This window comes from Bombus affinis, unplaced genomic scaffold, assembly GCF_024516045.1.
Source record: "Bombus affinis isolate iyBomAffi1 unplaced genomic scaffold, iyBomAffi1.2 ctg00000059.1, whole genome shotgun sequence".
Lineage (NCBI taxonomy): Eukaryota > Metazoa > Arthropoda > Insecta > Hymenoptera > Apidae > Bombus > Bombus affinis.
Window position 1 is genome coordinate 1,130,282 of NW_026108820.1, and position 25,027 is coordinate 1,155,308.

A 25,027-nucleotide genomic window follows, 5' to 3' on the forward strand; every position below is an offset into this window, starting at 1 on the left:
ACAGACATACGTGATCATAGGCGCGAACGGTGGCGTGACCTAAGTATAGTGGGGGTCGTCTTAAAGATGAAACAAAGAAATCATCTAAAGTCGATCAGTTCCTTGTGACGCGTCGAACGTTACACATTGAGTCAAAGATCTAACGCCGAATTTCTAACATTAAGTCTCATACCGTGCTACTCTATTATTGCAGCGTGATAAGTTATTAAGTGTTTATATCTATTCATTCGTGTATATTAAGTGTTGGAAATATAAATTTTAACTCTGTGAGCCACAGTGTTATCATACCTGAATCACCCCTATTATCTTAATCGAAATACGGGGATCGAACTATTCGTGGTGTCGATCATTCTGATCGTAACGGGAATTTACGACTCCCGTTGGCGCATATTCTAACGACCGCGTCTCCCCGCGATAGCTCGAAAATACAGCCTGTAATGACATACTGATGAAAACGAAATCTTAAAAGGATAAGAAATATGTCGTCTTGTAGTTTCGGTCCCGTATGAAGTACGTCGTTTAATGAAACTCCGGTGGTGGTTGGTGCAGATCCGTCAAACACAACTCGGAGTTTTGTAGTCCGGCTGGATTCTTTGATCACGCCGTGATGTGGCAGAAAATATCCGTCGTCCGTGCAGTGGTCCGTGGTGATCTTCGTCATATGTCCTAATTCCAAGTATTCTTGTATTACGGCGTGATAGTCGGCTTCGAATTGTTTGTCTCGTTGGAATCGACGGCAGAGGGAAGTGAGTCGCTTCATTGCCATGGCTTTCGAAGATCCAAGCGGAGGAGTTGTTTCGTTGAATGGGAGAGCGACAACGTATCGCCCTTCGTTGTTGCGTTGAACGTGATTTCGAAAGTGCTCCTCGCACTGTCGCTCCGCTTCCGAAATTCGTGCGGTGGACGGACCCTCGTCCATTTCCCAAAAACGGGCGAGGTCCGCCTGTAAAGCCGTCGTGGAGGTGTGAAATGCGTATGCTAATGATTGTGAGGTTGGGCTCCCCCCGATGACCCATCCGAATCTCGTCTTTTGCAGACGCAAGTCGGGCCCGTTTGCTTGACTGATATCAAGTTGGCCGACACAGAGTGATGCTAGTGTTGGTCCGGCGCTCAACAATATTTCGATCGGAGCAGGTCTATGGAATCTTGGATCGGCTAATTGGAGATTCCTAGGTATCTGTATTGTTGAGCGATCTACGGGTTGGTTTGGGATCCAAGACGCGATAGTCGGTATGATCAGAAACGTCAAGTTGCGTTCGTATGTGCCGTCAATAGAGGTGATCGTGGCCGTGATGTAGCGTTTCGAGGTCGTCGATAACGTGTTGAGTGCTCCGATTGGGACCGAACATTTCTGTTGATTGAGTTTTAATGAGTTAGCGAGCCTTTCGGCGATAAAGTTCATGCTAGAGCCGGTATCTAGCAGAGCTCTACAACGAACTGGTTGAATTTCATTATTCAAGATGTTGACCTGCGCTGTGACTAACAAGTCGTGTTGCAATGGTTCAAAAGGGAGCGGGGTCGATGAGTCCGTTTTCTGTGGTTCGGTCCCTAACAGGCTCGTCTGATGACGTCATTGTTTTCCGTGTCGTTTAGGACTGGACGATATGGTCGATCCCGATGCCGCCGATCGCGGTAACCGAGATTCGCGTGTCGGGGATGTTCGCGGAGACGTTCGGGGAGACTCTCGGCGAGAATCTCGACGAGACGCTCGGGGAGACGTTCGGGGAGACGCTCGGGGAGACTCTCGGGGAGACTCTCGGCGAGAATACCGGCGAGACGATCGGGGAGACGAAGATGAGCGTTTCGAACGATGTGACGAACGCGGGGACGGTGAACTGGGCGAAGATCGACCGCTGGATGATCGGTCGCTTGACGATCGACCGCTCGATGTTCGGCCGACACGTGTTCGTGTTTTGCTATGCCCCTGGCCTTGATGCAGATACGTGTGATGTCGCTGTCTACAGATGCGACATGATCCCGCGGAGCATTGAGTGAGAGCGTGTCCCTTGCCTAAACAATTGGTACAGAGCGACGCCCTTTTGGCGATTTCCAGGCGTTCTTTGGGCGTCTTCGTTTTGAAGACATGGCAATTCCATAATTCGTGTTGTCCGTGGCAGTTCGGACACAACAACGTATTATGTGTAGTTACGAATGTATAGCTTCGCGGCGTGTCCTGTCGCCGACGGTCGTGTTGATCGGACGCCCCCTTTTTGACGGTTAATGATGAACACGCTCTGTCGCTATTCGTCCGTGTTTTCAGAAAATCTACTAAATGCGTATATGGCGGCAATTTCTTGTCCGGTAGGGTATGTTGCCATTCGCGAACAACGGCTGAGGGTAACTTCGACGTGACAAGCTTTATGAGAATGGCGTTTGACGTGACTGGGTCCCCGAGTCTTTCTAACGCTTGGAGATGTACTTTAACTGTCTCGATAAGATCGTCTATAGCTTCTGGTGTTTCTTTAGTTATTTTGGGATAGTCGAAAAGCAAATCCCAGTGACGCATGCAGATCTGACGGTGGCAGTCGAATTTTTCCCTAAGAGCGTCCATGGCGATTGCGTAATTTGCGTCGGTGATGGGTAATGACTGTATGCTTCGCGCGGCCCAGCCAGTCAGGGCTGTTCGGAGATGATGAAATTTCTGAACCGGTGCTAAATTTTCATTTCTATCTATCGCTGATGAGAAGGCATCGTGAAACGACTGCCAATCTTCGAGGGCGCCATCAAATGTAGGTATGCGAACCTCCGGTAGTTTGAGCGACGCGGACTCGCGGCCGACGGCTGATTCGCCGCTTGTCGACTGTGACGGCGTACTTCGTCGTGTATTGATTAATTGTTTGGCTACTCGGCATTGCAGCCTTTCGTATTCTTCCGCTAGCTCACTGCCGCGCGCGATCTCTCCCTCGTCTAAAGTTACGATCTGGTGTTGTAATGCACGGATTTCCTTCTCGAAGGTTTCTAGACGTTCTTTAATTTGAAGCAAGTCGATCTCGTCCGGACAGCCTGATTGTTCGATGTCTTCCAGTTTTTTTGCGAGGCGTGTAAACTGGGCGCTACAGTAGCCCCGGCGACGACGCAAGTTGGCGAGCTCGTCTCCGGTTGACATTATTTTTTATGTAATTGATAGTGAAATCGTTTGGACTTACTTCTGTTGGCGATTATCCACCTTGCGGTAGGAGGATGTGTGGTTGCGTTTCAACCACCGAATTATACCTCTTCAAATGTGTCGACCCTTAACGTTACTGACTTCGCTGGGGTGGTAACGCTTCCGCTGCTGGTTGTGTTGGATTCACGTGGCACTGTATTGTAGTGGGTGTCACTGGCGTGCACTCTTCACTTGACACTGAATCCGGCTCGAAGGACCATGTAATTTCGAGCTATCGCGGGGAGACGCGGTCGTTAGAATACGCGTCAACGAGAGTCGTAAATTCCCGTTACGATTAGAATAATCGACACCACGAATAGTTCGATCCCCGTATTTCGGTTAGGATAATCGGGGTGGTTGATGCGGTATAACACTGAGAGTCACAGAATTATAATAATATATATTTCCAACAATTAGTCTACACGATTGAAAAGATATAAACAATTAACAACTTTATCGCACGCAGATAATATAGATGTATACAATATAGAGCAAGGCTCTTACAATTGAGCTTAATCTCTTGGTGGACGTAGCACGATATTATACTTAATAAAATAAGCGAATGTTTGGCTATGTCGCGGATCGACTTGAATTGGCGTTCAGAATTTGACTCAAAGTGTAACGTTCGACGTTACAAGTGTAACGTCACAAGGAACTGATCGACTTTTGATGATTTCTTTGTCTCATCTTTAAGACGACCCCCACTATACTTAGGTCACGCCACCGTTCGCGCCTATGATCACGTATGTCTGTTCTTGCGTGGAAAACGTAACGGACCAAATTCGACGTTTCGAGAACTCGCTGCTTGGCGACAGCTATGCGCTCGTCGATACATTGTATATGATCCGGCGGTCAGATAAGACGATCTGACTGAGACATTGTAGGGCCGCGAGTGACGGTTAGAAAATACAGCCTGTGTTAAGCCTCGTGGCGTAACATTAACGTTTATAACATTCTATAAAGTAATAAGCAAACTAAATGAATAGCCTTCATCACGCTGTATATCCTGTTTGCATATTTAATATTAATATCAAAGCTTCCATGCAAAAAGATGTTGTATTTTGCAAGCGTATTTTATTACCGAGTGCATAATAATTCATTAACAATCCCCACGATTTATCGTCACAGTACGAAAGTACGTTCAATAATTTACATTCTGTTTTTAAACAGCCTGTTGTAGCTATACTTTGTTTTCACGTATTTCAAGTAAACATATCATCGATAAATACACCAGTACAAACGCTATTATATCGATGCAAACGTTAAAACATTTTCATCATGGTGAAATGTATTTGGTACATCAATTTTAGCGAATTCAATTAATGTATGACGAATGTTAAGCATTTACTTTGATTCGTTGAGTTTTAAGAATGAAATTAATTAAAATTTCCTTCAATCAAGGTAGATGTAATTTTAACAGAAAATTCCATTAAATTTCTATAAGTATTTCTGTAGTATCGGAAAAAGGATAGGATTAGGATGATTTAGATTTGTAAAATTCTCCTAATACTATTTATTAAGATAAATAAAAATAACAGAGATTAAATGGACAGAGAACGATAAATGTTCAAATTGAACTAAAACACAAAAGTCTTATTCCGTTCAAATCATTCTCGCAACTCTATAACTAACAACTCGATCTCTCTACAACGCTAGCAACTCTACAACTCTCGTCTTCGGCATCTGCACTCGCACGCTCTCGCTTCTCAACTCATACTGCACGCCTTTTGAATTCGTTCTCGCTGGCGTCTCAACTAACACTACCCTTAGCGTCTCTTTGTTTTTTCTCGTCCCATCGAACACGTGTCCCGAAACCCCGTGGCCAGAGTCACGCAGGCTCTTTCCACAAAACTGTCCACTTGAAAGGACCGACGACACATTGATGTACTCGACGACGCCACGGCTCTCGCCACTTTGTATACGGTTCGGCCGATATCTTGGGCCTTTTGCCCACGATACTACATTTCTAATGGTTACTCTTATCCCTATAGATAAAAATTAAAAAGCAAACTATCCTATAAAAATTAACAGATAAGATTATTTTTTCCTGTTAATTTCTATGCCATAATTGCCTCTTCGATTCCCTATTTCTCTACGATTTATTCGTCTCGTACACAATTTTAACGTAATATTTGTAACAACAGACAGAGATACTTAGTTAGATTTAACACGATTCTTTTTTTTCGCTTTTGTTAACAAATTATTCGCAGACCGCAGCTCCTCCTTCGATAAATTTTAATTCTCATTACGTGTACGTACATAAAACGTAGCGAGTACGAAACAATCACAGAATAACGTGATCTTCGATGAGATGCGATGTTTTAATAAGTTCTGATAATAGATGCATCATTAAATATGTAATTGGAAATGGTTGTTAATCGCGAGCATTAAATAATAATGTAATTTGAAAATAAATTAAATTCGATATATTTATACCGAATATATTAAAGACGTTTTAACATCGACATATTCAACATTTACTACTATTTTCCAGGCACAATATCTTCTTGTCGTTACGTATTTGAAACCTCCATAATATCTGAATTTATTTTAGCGGACACAGCAGTATGTAAAAGTTACATTAATAAAAAAAAAAAAAAAAAAAAAAAAAAAACAACAAATCGCGATTATCTTCGTTAACTTACAAGATACGTATTATTAAATATCCAAAGAACAATTCTAAACAATTTTGCAGAAATAACATTCCAAACAAATATAATACTTATTAATTGATATATTAAATTCGTCGGATGCAATTTTTTAATCGCACATGAAACAAACGTATATTTCTCATTTCGTTGAATTGTTTTCTACATTTAAATTATTCCTGGATAGATGAGAATTATACGAAACTCTCGAAATAAGGAAATAAGCAAAATAAAAAGAAAAAAAGAAGAAAAAAGAGAAGAAACTGGTAGATTTCACTTATCGTTAAACTTATATTCTTAAACCAAGTTAAACTTAGTTCGCCATCTTCGTGATATCACGCAATTCAACAAACTGTCAGATGCAAATACAACGTTAACATAGAATTGTAACGATAAAAGTTATATTCGAAGTTATGGTAATCTCATCTGCTATGACTCATCATTGTGCAACTGTAACTTATACCATTAACAAATCTGTATTTTCAGCCACGTTTCTAACTATAATCGTACATTCCATGTACATAAGTAATGTCCACATTGAGGAACGTATAACGCTTAGTTAATAAATTCGAAACCACATCGTTCGCGTGTAGTCCACGTGAACTATATTTGAATTGTGTTAAAATGGCAATTTGTAAATTTTATACGTCATATCGAAGGGATTAAGGATATTGAAGGAGAATACATAAATATTCGAGTCGCGTACATAAGTCTTAATATTACGAGCATAAATCTCCAAAATCTTCCGAATCTCCGTCGTATCTCAGCCACGTGAAATTATTTTTCATAATCTTAGTACGTTATTGATCTACGATATAGTAAAAGTTCTATACAATAAGTAATAAGCTTTATACAATAGCTCGTGGTTGATAACTCCGCTAAAGACGTTAAATACAATTTATGGCAACAAAATTTTATCCTATTTTAACAGTTCGTGGAAATAAAAATCGACGGACTTATGCAACCTCCAGTTGGCGAACAAATTAACGCAAGTTCCCAACGAATGAAACGCGAATAATGAAATTACACGAATACCGAGGAACGAACTTTAAAATTCCTCGTATCGATCGAATCGACTGTTATTCATTGAATTTCCCAGGATCGCTAAAATAGGCTAAATCTCACGGGCCAAGGAATTTCCGACGATATGAAGGAATTAGGTAACGTTGTCGGAGAAGAGTGCGCGAATGTAATACAATACCTTGGAAAAGTAAAACGTTTCTTTTAATAATGTAAATGGGCTGAAAAATATTGCGGCAGAAGCGAGCAATTACTGATTCTACGTGAAAAACCGAGTGGAAAATGTGGAATAAAATTTGTAAAAATTTCAGTACACCGGTTAAATCCTCAATTTCGATCCTCGGATGAAAAAAAATTAATTGTAATAAATCATACCAGGTGTTTTTCCTATCTTTCTTATTTTTCACGTAGAATCACACTCTGTGTTTCTATTCGATCTATTGGCCAAAATCTATAAAATTCACGTGGCGATCAACGTATCGATGCATTCTGTCAATTAATAAAAGAAGATATAGCTTAACGTAGAATAATCTTTTTTATTGCGATAGTGATGGAAATTTCATTATCGAGATTAATCGTTACCTTGTTGAAAGTCTGATCGGCGCTATAGCGAAAGAGTAGTTAGGCGAGCGGAATCACGGCGTGGAATGGAAAAGCGTGAGAAAGTAGTCTCATAATGTAATTAATGATCGAGGAATCGAAATTCTGTCGTATTTTACATCGAGGATAAGAACTACTCAAGCGACAATCGAATGTCACTTAAGCGCTCTGGAGATGGAATCAATTAGTACTTGAGTGGCGTTAATTCTTGAGCGAAGATCAATTCTCGCAAACTATTCGAAAAATAAGGATTAAAAGGTTTTTACATAGGGAAGCGTAGGATTGAAGCTTAGGATTTAATTTTGACGCGAATAAATGAAAGTTTAAGAATCGAGATTTAATTGAAATAAAAGTAGGATCGTTAAATTAAAAAACGTGAATAATTCTCAATTTTTGTCGCATATGAAGTATAGACACAAGTCTTTCAAATAATAAAATATTTAACCAACGTTAAATATTTAACTATAACGTGAAAGTAATATAAATGTAAATGAATATCGAACATTCTGAATTATAACACCAATTAATCGCATGCTAATTAATATTTACGAATCATAAGCGAAACACGATGGAAAATCGAAATTCGATATATATATTTCGAACCGTAAAAATAAGATCAGTAGAATGAACATGAGTTGGTGTACACTAGTTTTTTATTAAATGAAAAATAATTGATACGAATAGTAATAATAATAGAATATTTCTTAATTAACTTTTTCATTAATAGATATTATGTTTACATATATACAAATAAATATAATTTTCTACAAATAATATATATGTTATCAATTTAGGATATGAGTATAAAATTTCTCACCATGTCACAAATTTTCCCGAACGTTATTTTTCGCATTTGAACTTGCAGTTGGATACTACGACTATATTTCTTATATTTGTTTACAAGTTTAATAAAACTATTTTACGCTATGGCTTCGCTTGTTACTTACGGCTTCTTCAAACCAAGCGATTAAGAGATGGAATAAAGCTGAAATTACGTGATATAATATGCGCGTATACTTCGTGTGCCTGACATTACGAGCATCACACTACTTACAAAGGAGATTTTACCTTGTATAAATCATACTTTTACTTTAGCAGCATGATAAATTTTATCCGATTACTTGAAAGCTGTTTGTATTCCGAGTTATTAAGCATCGTTATAACAACGAATGGTGTTGATAATTCTCTAATTTATTTAAATTTCCAAATTAACATAAAGTGTTACGTAATTATTTTATAAATGTCTTAAAACGTTATGAATATTAGTTTATATGAAATCTTCCCTTAGAGAACGTGGGCGGATGAATATTAAACTTTGATGGAACGCATCTAACGATGAAATATTACATATCTATGAAATTCATCTAAATGATTAAATATCAGATATCTATGGTATTCATCAAACGATTAAATATCAAATAATATAAAAAAAATATAAAATAACAGTTAGCAACATTTCGATATTATGGATTAATTGAATTAACTTTTAAATCGAAACACAAACGTGTTAACTACAACCTGCGGATTAAAGCGATTACAACTTTTTCCTTTTTTTTTACTTTTTTTTTTTTGATAGGAAAACTTCAACCAATACTTTTGTGTAAGCCTGTGAGGTAAGCCTCGACTTCTAAACTAACTTCGTAAGCTATAGAACTAAAAGAGCATAATCGTAATGTGATACGAATAGTCGGAAGAAATTTAACATTTATTTAAAAACTATATATATTTATTTAAAAACCGCTATATTACAAAGTCTTTAACTATATTTTTATGAATCTGTATAATTTTTTAGAATTTTAAAAGGATACATATATATATGCAAGATCCCTAGATTTCATGTAGGATAGGGATTCTTTTTGTTTCGCGGGTAGCACGACAGGCTGTGTTTCACGGACAGACCGATCTTCCCTTGTTTTACGGACGACCATTTTAACAAGCACGTTTTTCCCGAACGGACGGATAGAGAGTTACATTAGAGACAAACAAGGTTACGGAATAGTTATTTAAGATTTTAAAGACTGAAGAAGAAAGATCGGTAGCTCAGGACGTTGAAAATCGATTCTCAATTTTCAGGTAAACATTGTACTAAAGACTTGTTATTTCCCGTTTATATAATTATTGTTATTTATTGTTATAAACGCATATTAATTGTCGTTTATTTTTGTATTTTATTATTTACTTCATAATAAAAACTCGATTTTCAGACTACAGAATCGATCCCTGAATTATCACCAAATTACCATCTTACAAATCGATTTTCACTACGCCATGCCGTTAGAAGTGAAGCTACGTATCGCCGTGAACGAGAACGCAAGAGGGAGAAAATAGAATGCATAAGAATCCATAAGAAAACCAGAAGATGAAGTATGTGATGTCTTTCCTCCAGAATATCAAGCAAGAGATCATCGTCCGCGGTTATTCAGTTTATCGATAGTGAAGAAAGCCGCAAACAACTTAACCAAGGTAAGCCATTACAGAAACATTGCACTCACGATGGATGACGCAACGGCAGCGTCATACATCGGTACAAGTTTAAACTTCGTGTTTCGAGATATTTACTTAGAAGAATCGGAGATCATCCCCACAAGGAAAATAAAGACCGAAATCGAAAAGCCCAATCTTCAAACAGAAACATTATTAGAAATCTTCCAGAAACAAAACATGCATGAGAGAGAAGGCACAGACTTTGTCATAAAACAATTTGATGGAACGCAAAAAGCCACAGATTGGAGTATGAAATATTCATATTTCACATACGCATCCCTTCCATACTCTAATATGAGTATGAAACCGAATACGAAAAATACGAAATCCAAACTGATGAAAAAAGGATCAAGAATTTGAAGAAATATCTGGGAAAAACAGCATCAGAATGGTACCAGACAAATCTGCCGAAGGATGAAGAATACAACTGGGAAAATTGGAAGGTGGCAGTTCAAAAAGCTTCTGGCAATAAAGGTTGGTCTGCAGTACGATACGCTTATAACTTTAAATACATTTCAGGTTCATTCACTGAATATGCCATAAAAAAGGAATGATTAATATTGGAAGTAAGGAGGAAGACTTCTGAAGAGACAGGGATAAATCTAATTGTTATTGGATTACCCATACACATTCAAGATAAAATCGATAAAGAAACAGTACAATCAACAAATGGCTTAATCGGATTCTTGGGGCAATATCAGACGAAGGGAAGAAAAACACAAGGGAGTAACGCAAGATTGGACAGAAAGCCAGAGCCACTGCCCAAGAAACAACCTTGTATGATTTATGAAGCACTGAATTTCCCAGGTCGATTTCACCCAATAACAACTCACCAAAGAAATACATGCACATACTCATCGATCATTTTTCAAGGGCTGTTTTTATGTCCACATCGAAAACACAACACACAGAAGATATCATAAAACTTATAGACTCGACAGGAGAAACTGATTGCATAAAAATTATCCTTGCAGACCGATACCCAGTAATGACATCCAAAGAAATTCAAGAGTATACGAGGAAAAGGAAGATTAAATTAATTTTCACCTCGACAGACTGCCCATCCTCCAATGGACTGAACAAAAGGGTAAATCAAACATTAGTAAACAGGATCAGATGTAATTCAGACAAAAATAAGAGAAACTGGACAAAAATCACAGAAGAAAGCGTAGAAGAAAACAATAACACCAGACACAGTGTAACGGGGTTTGCCCCAAATCATTTACTGAATGGAAAAATGATTGAAATCGTCCCTAAGGAAATAATGGAGAATAAGATAAACCTAAAAAGAGACAGAGAAGAAGCATTCAAAAACTCAACAAGAAATTTCGAAATTAACAAACAAAAATACGATAAAAAAAGAAGAGAACACGAATTTAAAATCGGTGATATGGTCTTCACCCATAACGGAAAAAAAATGAATAGAAATAAGCTGGAAGAAATTAGGAAAGGACCTTTCATAATTCTAAGAAGGATTTCAAACTCCATATATGAAGTGGATAACGGTAATCGGGGATCTGAAGGGAATCTGTTCCACTCCCCATTCGAGGGGCGGTATAAACTCCCTAGAGTTCATGTAGGATAGGGATTCTTTTTGTTTTACGGGTAGCACGACAGGCTGTGTTTCACGGACAGACCTTCTTTTGTTTTATGGACGACCATTTTAAGAAGCAAATTTTTCGCGAACGGACGGACAGAGAGTTACATTAGAGACAGACAAGGTTACAGAATAGTTATTTAAAATTTTAAAGACTGAAGAAGAAAGATCGGTAGCTCAGGACGTTGAAAATCGATTCTCGATTTTCAGGTAAACATTGTACTAAAGACTTTTTATTTCCCGTTTATATAATTATTATTTATTGTTATAGACGCATATTAATTGTTGTTTATTTTTGTATTTTATCATTTACTCCATAATAAAAACTCGATTTTCAGACTACAGAATAGATCCCTGAATTATCCCCGGATTACGATCTTATATATATGTACATATTTGTATATTTATATATATATATACAAATATATATATATATATATATATATATATATATATATATATAGAGAGAGAGAGAGAGAGAGAGAGAATGTTACAAGGAAGTAATCTAAAACTTCGTAAATTTGTAGTACATGTTTAATGAGAGAAGTATAAAATATCTGATAAGCGTAGATCCAAAAATTAATCCTATTTATTTGATATACCGTACTTTTTATTTAACATTTAAATCGAACGTTTAAATCGAACCCTCGATAGAATAGATAGAATAAACGTGTCCAATAAAATAATCTCCTCCATCATCTGATTTGAATTCAACGAATTTTTTTTATGAATACACATAGAGAGAAATCTACCTATTGTGGACACACGTACAAATCAATAAATAATGCATGTCGTGCAATATCGGCTACAGAAGGAAAAAATAGAGAATTATGTGTTATCCATAGATGGCAGTTATACAGTGACTACGAAAGGTATTTAAATAATATGAATATAAATACATGATACATGTATTAAACTTGGTATTATTTAATGGTACTTTCATACGATTATAAGGATTTGATTTGAAATATAAAAGCTGATAGGAAAACGGTTCATTGGAAAATATGGACACGCGCAAATATTTTCTCGTGCCCGCAGTATATTAAAACAGAAAGTCAAATGAAATATTTCTTATCAATGGCGGAGGATATTTTTCTCTTCTTCTTGACCCAGCAATTGGATTTCATCAATATTATATAACGTTGATTAAAATTTCCTTTTCTCTCGAGTGAGTACTATAAGATCACAAAATGACATAGATCTTTTCTTTGCAACTTGCTGAATATAAAACTGCGTCCTTTTACAGGCAACCATGTATATTCCAAGCGTGATGAAGGGATTAGATCATCGTATCGTAAATTATGCTTACTTCCAACCCCAAAGGCAGACTTTCTATGTGCTTGTCTCTTTGCTTCGAGGGCCAGCGAACTCTTCACTCTATATGACAGAAACAGCCTAGAATCCAGGGGGAAATTTGAAAGTCAATCAAGGAAAGAACTGCAAGGTGGACAGAGCAAGGTCTCGTAGAAATGTATGTGAGATTCGTTTCTCGCAAATTACGAAATACGGAAACGTTTAAAGTCATCTACAGGCGGAAATCTGTTCAAGACAGTCGCGGTAATATTTCGACGTTATATTTCATACGTTAAGCCAGCTATTATTTAAATATGTTCTTTGAAATTAAGTAAAATCAAAGTAGCTGAAAAAGTACAGCTGATAAAATTACGTTCAAAACGTGAATGAACAATAATTTTTACTTTCGTTACGCTATTGTTATCGATTATCCATTATTTCTTATGGCAAGAAATGGGAACGTGCTTAATTTACGATAAAAACGAGAAACAATACGTAAAATATTTTTCACGATAAATTATTTTCATATTGTTTGAAATAATTTTACGCTTCCGCGATATAAGTGGCGAATGTAATTGAACAAGAATCATTTTTGATAAATGTAACAGATATATACCGTATATATATGCAAAATATATTATAACGTTTTAATTCATAAAGTTACGTAAAATTATTGGAAATCTATGTACGTAGGTATGTTTAAATATTTCATTCATGTTTTTATTCCATTGAATTGCAAGTTATATAAAATCATTTCATTAATAGTATAGTTCAATGATATAAGAATTGCGAATTAAGAATATTGTTTATTAGTGATATAAATAATTAAATTAGTAATAATGTATACTTAACACGTTCTTGTATTTTGTTATTAAGGTAGAGTTAAATGGTTAAAGAATTAAAATTATTTCGCTCTTCTTTCAAAATTATTTCAATCTCAATCTCATGTTTTAGAAGGGAAAACTATAATTTTTGTTCTTAAAACATATCATCCCCTAATAGTCTGCGTTCGAATCATGATTATTCTAAAAACCACTATGATTGTGTTATTGAAACAACGTCATCAACTAGTTTCTTAAAGTACGTAGATGCTATTGAAACAAACTACGTACATGCATAGTAAGTTTATATGAATATTAAACATAAGAAACTTCGTTTGACTTGATTTGGCTGAAATCAGCTTGTCGAAGTGCATCATAGAAATAAGTCACGTCGATAAAAGTTGTAGCGCAATATCTATTAGACTGTCATTAAAGTCATCGTTGGTACATTAATAGATGGTATCATACAGTTAAACGACATGTCATAATATTCTTTCATCTAAACCATAGTAGCAACAGACTGTTTCCTACAGACTAGAGGTATTTCATGGGACGATCATATAAATTCTTAAATACAATAATGTATAATACACATACGTACATACATGAACCAAGTCTGTAAGCATAATCTATAGACTATAATAAATACGTGAAACATTTTGAATTCTGTATTAGATTTGAAGAAATCTCGAATAAATCAAAAGATATTAAATACTACAAAACTGTGAGCATTATTAAGGATTAGGATGTGATTTTTTGAAAGATATAAATATAATTTATGAATAGTTTCAAAGATGAAGGTGAAAGAAATCTGTAACAAGAATTAGTCCCTTAAGGAAACGTTAATTACTTTGTTACTGTAGAAACACTTGTGGATTCTTCGTTATAAAACTAACAATTATCTTTTATCTAAAGGATATGTTATAATACAAAGATCCTTAAAATTATTCGATGGAATATCCTATTGATATTAATGCTGATTACCTACTTTTTAACCTATCATTTACAAAGAACAGTTTATTTATCGAAGCTATAAACTTTTTTGCCCGCTTCAGAGCTTTCATCGACGATTTATGACGTACATGGTGCAATAATGCCTAATGCGATTCTCTTTAATATCCCATATTGCATACATTCTCGTACCGATTACACAAATTGTTTGAATTCAAGAAACATGCGATCACTATACCGGTATAAATTTGTTATTTACTTGATCTGAAATATCCTTTCAAGTTTGAAGTGAAATTGAAATTCTTTCAAATAATCTTTGACTTAAAGATGTTATTTATAGTTTCGCGTTTATCGATATTGATTTCCTAAATTTAACTGATTTTAGATGTATATTTATTTTACGATTTAAGCATTACATGTTAGTTTAAGTATCATTTACATACCAGCTACTTGAAATCCATTTAATTTCATGTAACTTAACTAATTACAGAACAAGGTTTAACTTTTACGTTAACTAAGCTCAAAATGTCCATGAAGCATGATTTGTTTCTGGAAAGTCATTTAACTATTTTAACTAACGAAATGTATAACGAAAATTATCGATTTTCAGAACTTTATAATATAATGGAATCGTTTTACATATTTGCGGACAAACAACACAACACAGTTTTCGTTTATGAATACGAAATAAAAAATTTAAATAAAAATTATATTAATCCTTTCGGTGCGAGTTGTTTTTTAACATCGATGGTACGTATAAAGCAGTAAAGCATGTGCGTGACCTGAATACATTTCCGGTCTTTTTATAACGATTGTGAACAAATAATGTAAAACTATAACTTCAAAACTATAACGTATGTTTCCAGATAAAGAAAATAATCACAGACTTCGCTGGATGCATAAGCATTCATAGACAACATCAATGGAATTTTTTCTGATGAATATGTCCTTCTCCTGTAGGAAAGTATGAGATGACTCGTTTGTTTGTAAGAAATGTTCAAGAGCAGTTATGAAATCATTTACGGATTTCACTACGTTTTACATATTCGAAACCTTCCATCTTTGCATTTCTTTTCTGTCTTCCCTTTCTCGTGAATACTTAAATACATGATTTTTTCAAAACTTCACAAAAATAATCGTAAGAATCTGTTCTATTTTTTCTCGTATATTTCCTTGTTTGGAAAAAGGAATAATTTATGACTTGTAATTTGTAAAATTACGCTAATAATATCAGTTTACTTGTACAAGATGGCCACCATACACATATTTGTCACATTAGAAAATATAGACCTAACCAAACAGGAATATTACACATTACAAGTTAACGTACATATATATGTAGTATCTATTTACAAGTATCGCAGATTACCTCTTGAAAAGTAAGAAAACATAAAGACTAAAGTAAAGTTGTAAATCTAAACTACAGTTCAAGTTATACAAGGCATGCAAAGCTTCTCTTGAAACGTTAGGTGCGTACTTCGATATACAATATAAAGAAACATAGCCCGCGAGAAAAGCTATATAGTACATGCCATACAGATCCCGCGCCATAACTTTGTCAATATGCGCAACGAAATCGGTAATTTTCGCGCCACCAATCAAACGCCGTTTCTCTCGCTTTGGATAATTGAATTAAATCCAGATCGTCCATGTTTACAGCGAAGCAACACGTGATACCGCCAAAAGTGCTTTCCACCCCCTCACATAACTGACATCGGCCGTCCGTGGATCCAACGGAAGGATTTTGAACGTTGGAGAATGCGTAACGCTGATTGGCTATTGAGCTCGGGGGTCGATCGTAGAAGGGGACGCCGGGTCGCAACGAGCCTCACAGTACCACTTCGACTGTGAACGCGATAGGAATTGGATCGTCTATTTTACAAAGCTCCTTTATCTTTTGCAACAATTACATTCGAATGTCTTTTCAAGCGCTAACGACATAATCGACGTTTGGTAAGCGATTAGTAACTGCGAATTCGTAGAATTCGTGGATAATTCTCGAGCTGTTTCGTGCGTACGCGATATTAAGTGGCACGCAAACAGGTGCACCTATTCGCGTAGCGCAAGAAATGTATCACGGAGGTCGTTCGAATTCGGGTGCACGATCTATGCCTATGACTGTGCAGTAGGGCATACTCTTCTCGACCACTTGTCTGGCGCCAACCACCACTATTGTCTCGCGAAGGCCAAGCTGTAAATCTTCGTTGCTTATACCGTTTTCTTGGTGAGTGTTAATTTTTTACTTATTCGATGGTATAATAATACCGTTATTACGAGGTAAAAGTTTTTGGATGTGTGATTTCTTGATTGAAGAGACGCTATCATTATTAAAAGTTTGAATATCCCGCCACTAGCGAGGGAAACATAATACAGAATGATTCTTTCATTTGCTTACATTCGATTTGTTAATTTTACTCCTATTCTCCTTTTTAATTCGTAATTTAATTGTGAGGACATATGCTATGGAGCAATTTTTGTTACTTTTAGCATCGTTGCTTTATTTGTTAAGACTGTTGAGCAATACGATCGTTTACTTTATTTACTGCCTTGTTTGCTATTATTCTACTTTTAAAGACAGGTATTTTGGAAATATAAACTTCTACATATTGGTATAATATTGATATACTTGAGATAAGCTCGTTTATGCTGTTACTGTTTAGGATCGTTTATTCATTAAAGTTATTGTAATCATATGACAACGAGAACTAGTGTAAAATATATAAAATGTATAGTTCTATTTTAATAATCAATTTTTAGTGCCTTTAGCGAAACGAATTGATTCGTATTAAAAATGTCGTTTAGTGAATAGGAAAATAGGACACTGAAGGTTTAACTAATTTAAAAGGATTTAGTTATTGAAGATAGTACTTGCTGAGCAAATGGATCGCGAAGTTGTCATAATGCTACAAATGATACACGCTTGTTAAATGAAAATCCATCGACTTTTCATTTTTCCATTTGTTTAAGAAATATGTTGTCCTATTAGTTTATTCCATTAATATTTATAATGATATATGCAAACAAAAGTGTATAAATAATAATATGCAAATAATTTTTTAACTTAAATGTCACTTATTTAATGTTTTATAGAATGCTATAAGTATACTACTGATAAGATTAATTAATCGAGAACGGAATTAATGCTGTTTACTGTAATCAGAAAGAAAATGGATTAAGGAGCGAGAAGATTTCGAACGTAGCGAAATTATTTGTTGATTGAATATCTCCTCCAACCCGACAAGCAATGCGGGTTATTACAAGTAGTTTTTACTTAATTTCCAATTAGTTATCGTATCTATAAGGTGTGGTCAAAGTTTTGGTACATAAATTTAGCTTGCATCGTATTGTACCGATTTATTTATATATCCTTTTTTATATGATTTATGTTATTGAGTTAGGATTATATTAAATTATTAATAAAATGAAAGAAAAATGGAAATTAAAATTAAATAAAATAGAATTGCATTAAATAAGAAATAGAAATAAAGTTGAACTAAAGCAAATTCAATTAAATTATTTTTTTTTACTTGCCTATGGGATTCTGGGATTATTAAAGTTCCTATTACGTACTCGTATTCTCGCTAATTCTTAAAATGAATTGACTATGAAATGAATGAAACTATTTCTCCGATTATATTAAATAGGCAATATCAATTACGTGTAATTGAATACATTATTCGAACGTTTTCTACAGAACTCTTGTTATTAATACATTATGGAAAATTTGAAACCAATTCGATATATATATATAGAGGTTGCAATGCATTTATTGCAAACATATGCTTAACGAAAAATTAGTATACAACATTAGTAGTAGTCTCAAACATACAATTAATTGCAGTAAATGTCCTGCGACTCTTACATACATTGTCATACTCGTTTGAAATTGTAATAATACGTTAATCTTGTCACAGTATCGATAGGATATCAAGATATTCTTAATAATATGTCCACAAGGAGTTTGCAGGGATATTCAAATATTTTCGCGAACCACTGTAATTCAGCACAAGAGCAGAAAATTCCAGATTTTTTAGTTCTCGATCAGAGTGAATGTTTATACAAGTAACATTCGCTATCTGTGTCCATATTTACCGAACATTTCTATTAAACCTGCGCCAAGCTCGTAGAATGCCTCAGGTCGTATATGAGATGTCAGTTTTATCAAACGAAACGGGACCAGCTCCGTCTTACGTTTTCGATTAATTTTTTTCAAGATCTTGCTCTTGCATAATTAAATAATTTGAAAATTTATAATAATATGTATGTAGTATCTTAATGGGTCTTAGAGGAAAGGACAAGTAATGATGTTTTGATTTAATTAATAATATTCGAAGCAACGAAATAATTACAATGCTGTCGTACGTCTTATTTTCAGACGCGGCTTTCGACTTCCCGATTCACACTCTTCGGCTTCTACACTCGCTCGCTCTCGCTTCTCAATTCACACTCTGCACACCTTTCGCATCCGTTCTCTCCGGCTTCTCAACTAATACTGACTTTAACGTTTCTTTTGTCTTTTCCCGTCGTTCGAGACACGTGTCCCGAAACGCGCGTGGCCAGGGTCACGCGGGCCCTTACCACGAAACTTAAAAAGGACCGACGACACCTTGATGTACCCGACGATGCCGCGGCTCTCGCGACATTGTTTACGATTCGGCAGATATCTTAGGCCTTTTGTCCACGATACTACATGTATATATAGAAATTTAATAGAAACAAATAGCAGGTGGACTTGTTAGATCGTCAGAAAATTATAGATTGTTATGTTTATGTATCGTTCGTATGACACGCTGTAAAAGTAAGAAACGATAATTATAAATTTATCGAAATATATTTATTATAAAGAGAAAAGAGAAAATGGCAGGGAAATATAGAGGAAAATTTGTTCGTAGGACGCTTCGTATTCAAGAGATTCCAAGATTGAAAATTTGCCTACCAAGTATACTTGAACTTGGCTCATTACGTGATAAATTAAAAAAATGTATTTTTCTTGAAAACAATGCGTCTTGCGAATAAATTTTGTTCCACATTCTCAGTTTATTTTCACACGTAGAATAGCGTCCTGTCGATTGTTTACTCCTCTTCGGTCCAGAATTAGCCATGTTCTAGTACGCTTGGTAAATTTTCAAACGCGATCTTCTCGAAAATAAAGAATCCTGTATATTCGAATTTAAGTTGTCGAACGAAACCGATTTATACAAATCAAATGTATATCATCGAATATACAATTTGTTAAATAATACTCGTTTTAATCTACTTATGAAAGATTATGATACACGAAGAACTTGTCGTTAGAATCAAATTATTTCTTTCGCTAAGCTTCGAATCTCAAAAATTTAACGTAGATATTTCCATCAGGTATTTTGGCATCGGAAGGAAAATTCCACGAACTTGAACCAATTTTTATTACTTTTCCGTCAAAACAATTCCCTGCTTCGTCTGATATTTATTAACGGATCATTCGTTTAAACTCGCGATTTGATCACATTGTGGCTGTTATAAATATTTTGAGGCTGTCGGCGATATTATGCTTCCCGTCGCTCCTGTACAAGTTTCATTCGTACCCGAACAAAGTTCCCAATTACACGACGTACAAGATCTCGTAAAGTTTCGTTAATTCGTTATCAGCCAACGTCGTACTTTTCGCGAGAAGAACTCGCAAGACTATTATTTCCGCTTTGCGAATCTATTTATCCGACGTGGGAATGTCTAAACTCTAACTAAAGCGAGAAAGCTTTCTTCATCGTATCCGTAGTCATACAACGAACAATTTTATTTATGAATATCCGCCTTGACAGTTTGTCTAAAGGATGTTCGTCCTTCAATTTTGTTACAAACGCAAAACGTTTCTTTCTTCGCTTCTTTTCCAAATATTCCGCTCGTGCTTATATACTTTAAGATAGCAGTTGCAGCAGTTAATGAAAAAAGTTGTTTGCAACTATACCTCGATTAAAATCGCTCGAGATATCGTAAGGTTCTTCTTGCATACGATAAATATTGGGTTGGCATCTATGTGATTGCGAATTTTGTCAATACCACCTAATGACAAAATCCACAATCGCTAAGTTGCCAACCCAATAATAGGCAAGCGTCTAATATTAAAAATAACAACTTATAATGTTGTTTTCTTGCAAATTCCGTTCGTTTTTCATTACCGATTTTCAATAAATTATCGTTGCTTGTCTGTCGGATTCGTATTATTATAGTATTTCAACTGTCTATGTTTTTAACGTTCCATGGCTAGAAATCCACGAACAGTATACAAATTACCAATTGCTGTTCTTTTATCTACGCGACGTTTAATTTCCGTTAAAAATAAATTACGTTTAAAAAACTAGTTTAAAAAATGACTCGGTTAACCGGTTAATATCGGATTCTTGCTATAGTTGTTACATGACTTTTTACTATTTTTTGTCTATTGCCAAATAACCTTTCTCATGGTAGGCGGATCGTACACGATTATAACGTGGAGAAAACGTGAAGGGTAATCGTTTTACTAACTCGTTGCCTTAATTGGTTTACCTTAACTATGTTGGCTGTGTCAACCGATGATACGGGTTACGCTTATTTCGTTGTTCACGCAACACGGTATAACGGTACATATCTGGAATCTGCATAGATGATTAGGGATGAATGTTATGGAAATTTCCAATCTAAACAAGCCAGTCTTCAATGAGTATCGATCGATCACATTGTAATGTCGTTAATTACGCGCAATTATATTAATGAAACTATCGTAAATCTTGTACAAATAAAAACAAAAAAGGATCAAGAAATTAATATTATTGTTACCATCGTTGCGCGCAAATATTACGTACAGTGGGTATTTTATCGTAAGAAGGAACATATTACTTTGTCCCAAAAGTTTCTTTCCTTTTATAAGGAAATTATTTAATTGTTAGTACATACGCATCTTCTAACGAATGGGAACAACTTCGAGTCACCGTAATCATCATATCGAATGGAGAAAAAAAAAGATCGAAAAATATATATATTGGAAACTTTGAATCTAAAATCTGATATTTATACGAACGTTGTAGCACGAAATTTAATTTCTCTTCTTTTTCCGGCTTCCGTAAAACGACTGCGTCTAAAGGACTTTCGAAACTTAATTATCCCGGTTGAATCTTTAAAGTAATATACATGGACTAACTTTTCATTGAAGACACCGGTAAGGAAGAAAATCGCCAGGAACTGGTAATTATCGAGCGCTTCCACAATGAGTAGACGGTCAGTTTGTCTAACTCCTTCATTCAAGGATAGCGCATACTTGAAGTGTTTCCTACTCCGGGGACTGTTATTGAAATGCTTGGAATTGAACGTATAGTTGCGCAGTTATGTGTTTAAGGGCCATTTCTGTCATCTCGATTTTTTTATTTTCGTTGCACACCACCTTGCACGATTTTAATAATATTTAGACAGAAGAAAAAATATGAATAAGTATTCTTGTTATTATTTGCGTTATTAAGTCAAAATGGAAAATACCTTCGGTTCGAACAGTTGATTTTAATCAACTTTAGTTGAAATTCGATTTGTACTTTGGAAATTTTAATCGGTTGCAGAATATATAATATTAGAATATATAATAACGGATATAATATGCAAAGTTAAATGTATTCTACGTCATTGTCATTATTGTTATTGTTTGATCGTGATCGGAGAATAATATTTCAAAAGACATGACGAATATATGGCATAGAATTTGTATTATGAGATCGAAATGGAAAATACTTTTAGTTCGAAGGTTTGATTAAAATTCAAATTTCATTGTGCTTGACGAATTTCCATCGATCGTAGAATATACAGCTAAAACATCGATGTAACATCGAAAGTCAAGCAATATTCTACTTTCTCGTTTCGCTTGTTATCGTCATGTACAGCCTCGTAATATTTTTAAAACCATAGGACACATATAAATGAGATATAAATACGTAAGTGCGTTATTAAATCGAAATGGCAAGTACTTTCGGCTCGGATATCGATCAAAATAATATTGAGAGTGAAATGCAAGCTATGTGTATCACGCGTTATTTCAGCGCGAAGTCAGACGAAGCAGGGAATTGTTTTGACGGAAAAGTAATAAAAATTGGTTCAAGTTCGTGGAATTTTCCTTCCGATGCCAAAATACCTGATGGAAATATCTACGTTAAATTTTTGAGATTCGAAGCTTAGCGAAAGAAATAATTTGATTCTAACGATAAGTTCTTCGTGTATCATAATCTTTCATAAGTAGATTAAAACGAGTATTATTTAACAAATTGTATATTCGATGATATACATTTGATTTGTATAAATCGGTTTCGTTCGACAACTTAAATTCGAATATACAGGATTCTTTATTTTCGAGAAGATCGCGTTTGAAAATTTACCAAGCGTACTAGAACATGGCTAATTCTGGACCGAAGAGGAGTAAACAATCGACAGGACGCTATTCTACGTGTGAAAATAAACTGAGAATGTGGAACAAAATTTATTCGCAAGACGCATTGTTTTCAAGAAAAATACATTTTTTTAATTTATCACGTAATGAGCCAAGTTCAAGTATACTTGGTAGGCAAATTTTCAATCTTGGAATCTCTTGAATACGAAGCGTCCTACGAACAAATTTTCCTCTATATTTCCCTGCCATTTTCTCTTTTCTCTTTATAATAAATATATTTCGATAAATTTATAATTATCGTTTCTTACTTTTACAGCGTGTCATACGAACGATACATAAACATAACAATCTATAATTTTCTGACGATCTAACAAGTCCACCTGCTATTTGTTTCTATTAAATTTCTATATATACATGTAGTATCGTGGACAAAAGGCCTAAGATATCTGCCGAATCGTAAACAATGTCGCGAGAGCCGCGGCATCGTCGGGTACATCAAGGTGTCGTCGGTCCTTTTTAAGTTTCGTGGAAAGGGCCCGCGTGACCCTGGCCACGCGCCTTTCGGGACACGTGTCTCGAACGACGGGAAAAGACAAAAGAAACGTTAAAGTCAGTATTAGTTGAGAAGCCGGAGAGAACGGATGCGAAAGGTGTGCAGAGTGTGAATTGAGAAGCGAGAGCGAGCGAGTGTAGAAGCCGAAGAGTGTGAATCGGGAAGTCGAAAGCCGCGTCTGAAAATAAGACGTACGACAGCATTGTAATTATTTCGTTGCTTCGAATATTATTAATTAAATCAAAACATCATTACTTGTCCTTTCCTCTAAGACCCATTAAGATACTACATACATATTATTATAAATTTTCAAATTATTTAATTATGCAAGAGCAAGATCTTGAAAAAAATTAATCGAAAACGTAAGACGGAGCTGGTCCCGTTTCGTTTGATAAAACTGACATCTCATATACGACCTGAGGCATTCTACGAGCTTGGCGCAGGTTTAATAGAAATGTTCGGTAAATATGGACACAGATAGCGAATGTTACTTGTATAAACATTCACTCTGATCGAGAACTAAAAAATCTGGAATTTTCTGCTCTTGTGCTGAATTACAGTGGTTCGCGAAAATATTTGAATATCCCTGCAAACTCCTTGTGGACATATTATTAAGAATATCTTGATATCCTATCGATACTGTGACAAGATTAACGTATTATTACAATTTCAAACGAGTATGACAATGTATGTAAGAGTCGCAGGACATTTACTGCAATTAATTGTATGTTTGAGACTACTACTAATGTTGTATACTAATTTTTCGTTAAGCATATGTTTGCAATAAATGCATTGCAACCTCTATATATATATATCGAATTGGTTTCAAATTTTCCATAATGTATTAATAACAAGAGTTCTGTAGAAAACGTTCGAATAATGTATTCAATTACACGTAATTGATATTGCCTATTTAATATAATCGGAGAAATAGTTTCATTCATTTCATAGTCAATTCATTTTAAGAATTAGCGAGAATACGAGTACGTAATAGGAACTTTAATAATCCCAGAATCCCATAGGCAAGTAAAAAAAAATAATTTAATTGAATTTGCTTTAGTTCAACTTTATTTCTATTTCTTATTTAATGCAATTCTATTTTATTTAATTTTAATTTCCATTTTTCTTTCATTTTATTAATAATTTAATATAATCCTAACTCAATAACATAAATCATATAAAAAAGGATATATAAATAAATCGGTACAATACGATGCAAGCTAAATTTATGTACCAAAACTTTGACCACACCTTATAGATACGATAACTAATTGGAAATTAAGTAAAAACTACTTGTAATAACCCGCATTGCTTGTCGGGTTGGAGGAGATATTCAATCAACAAATAATTTCGCTACGTTCGAAATCTTCTCGCTCCTTAATCCATTTTCTTTCTGATTACAGTAAACAGCATTAATTCCGTTCTCGATTAATTAATCTTATCAGTAGTATACTTATAGCATTCTATAAAACATTAAATAAGTGACATTTAAGTTAAAAAATTATTTGCATATTATTATTTATACACTTTTGTTT

The 25,027-nt window shown here is 35.1% G+C and overlaps 1 protein-coding gene and 1 long non-coding RNA gene across 5 annotated transcripts in view; one reads left to right on the top strand and one right to left on the bottom strand.

Annotated features, from left to right (window-relative positions):
• Positions 1-3,106, bottom strand: part of LOC126926783 (uncharacterized) — a 77,496-nt gene extending 74,390 nt beyond the window's left edge. The window contains exons 1-3 of one of the 4 annotated variants that reach the window (XR_007714861.1): positions 2,261-2,354; positions 1,469-1,539; positions 159-1,351 (exon numbers count right to left, since the gene is read on the bottom strand). Coding sequence is in view for 1 of the 4 variants with exons in the window: in XM_050743122.1 (XP_050599079.1) it covers positions 347-1,539; positions 2,261-2,318 (1,251 nt within the window). In the remaining 3 variants the exon portion in view is untranslated. Of the gene's footprint in view, positions 1-135 lie in introns of those variants that run through there. The other 3 variants (XR_007714860.1, XM_050743122.1, XR_007714859.1) reach the window with 3 other exon arrangements.
• An 8,352-nt stretch (positions 3,107-11,458) lies between these two features.
• On the top strand, positions 11,459-12,895 carry LOC126926841 (uncharacterized). The gene is made up of 3 exons (XR_007714929.1): positions 11,459-11,704; positions 12,340-12,662; positions 12,741-12,895. It is a non-coding gene; the product is annotated as an uncharacterized LOC126926841 (long non-coding RNA).
• Positions 12,896-25,027: the final 12,132 nt, after the last annotated feature.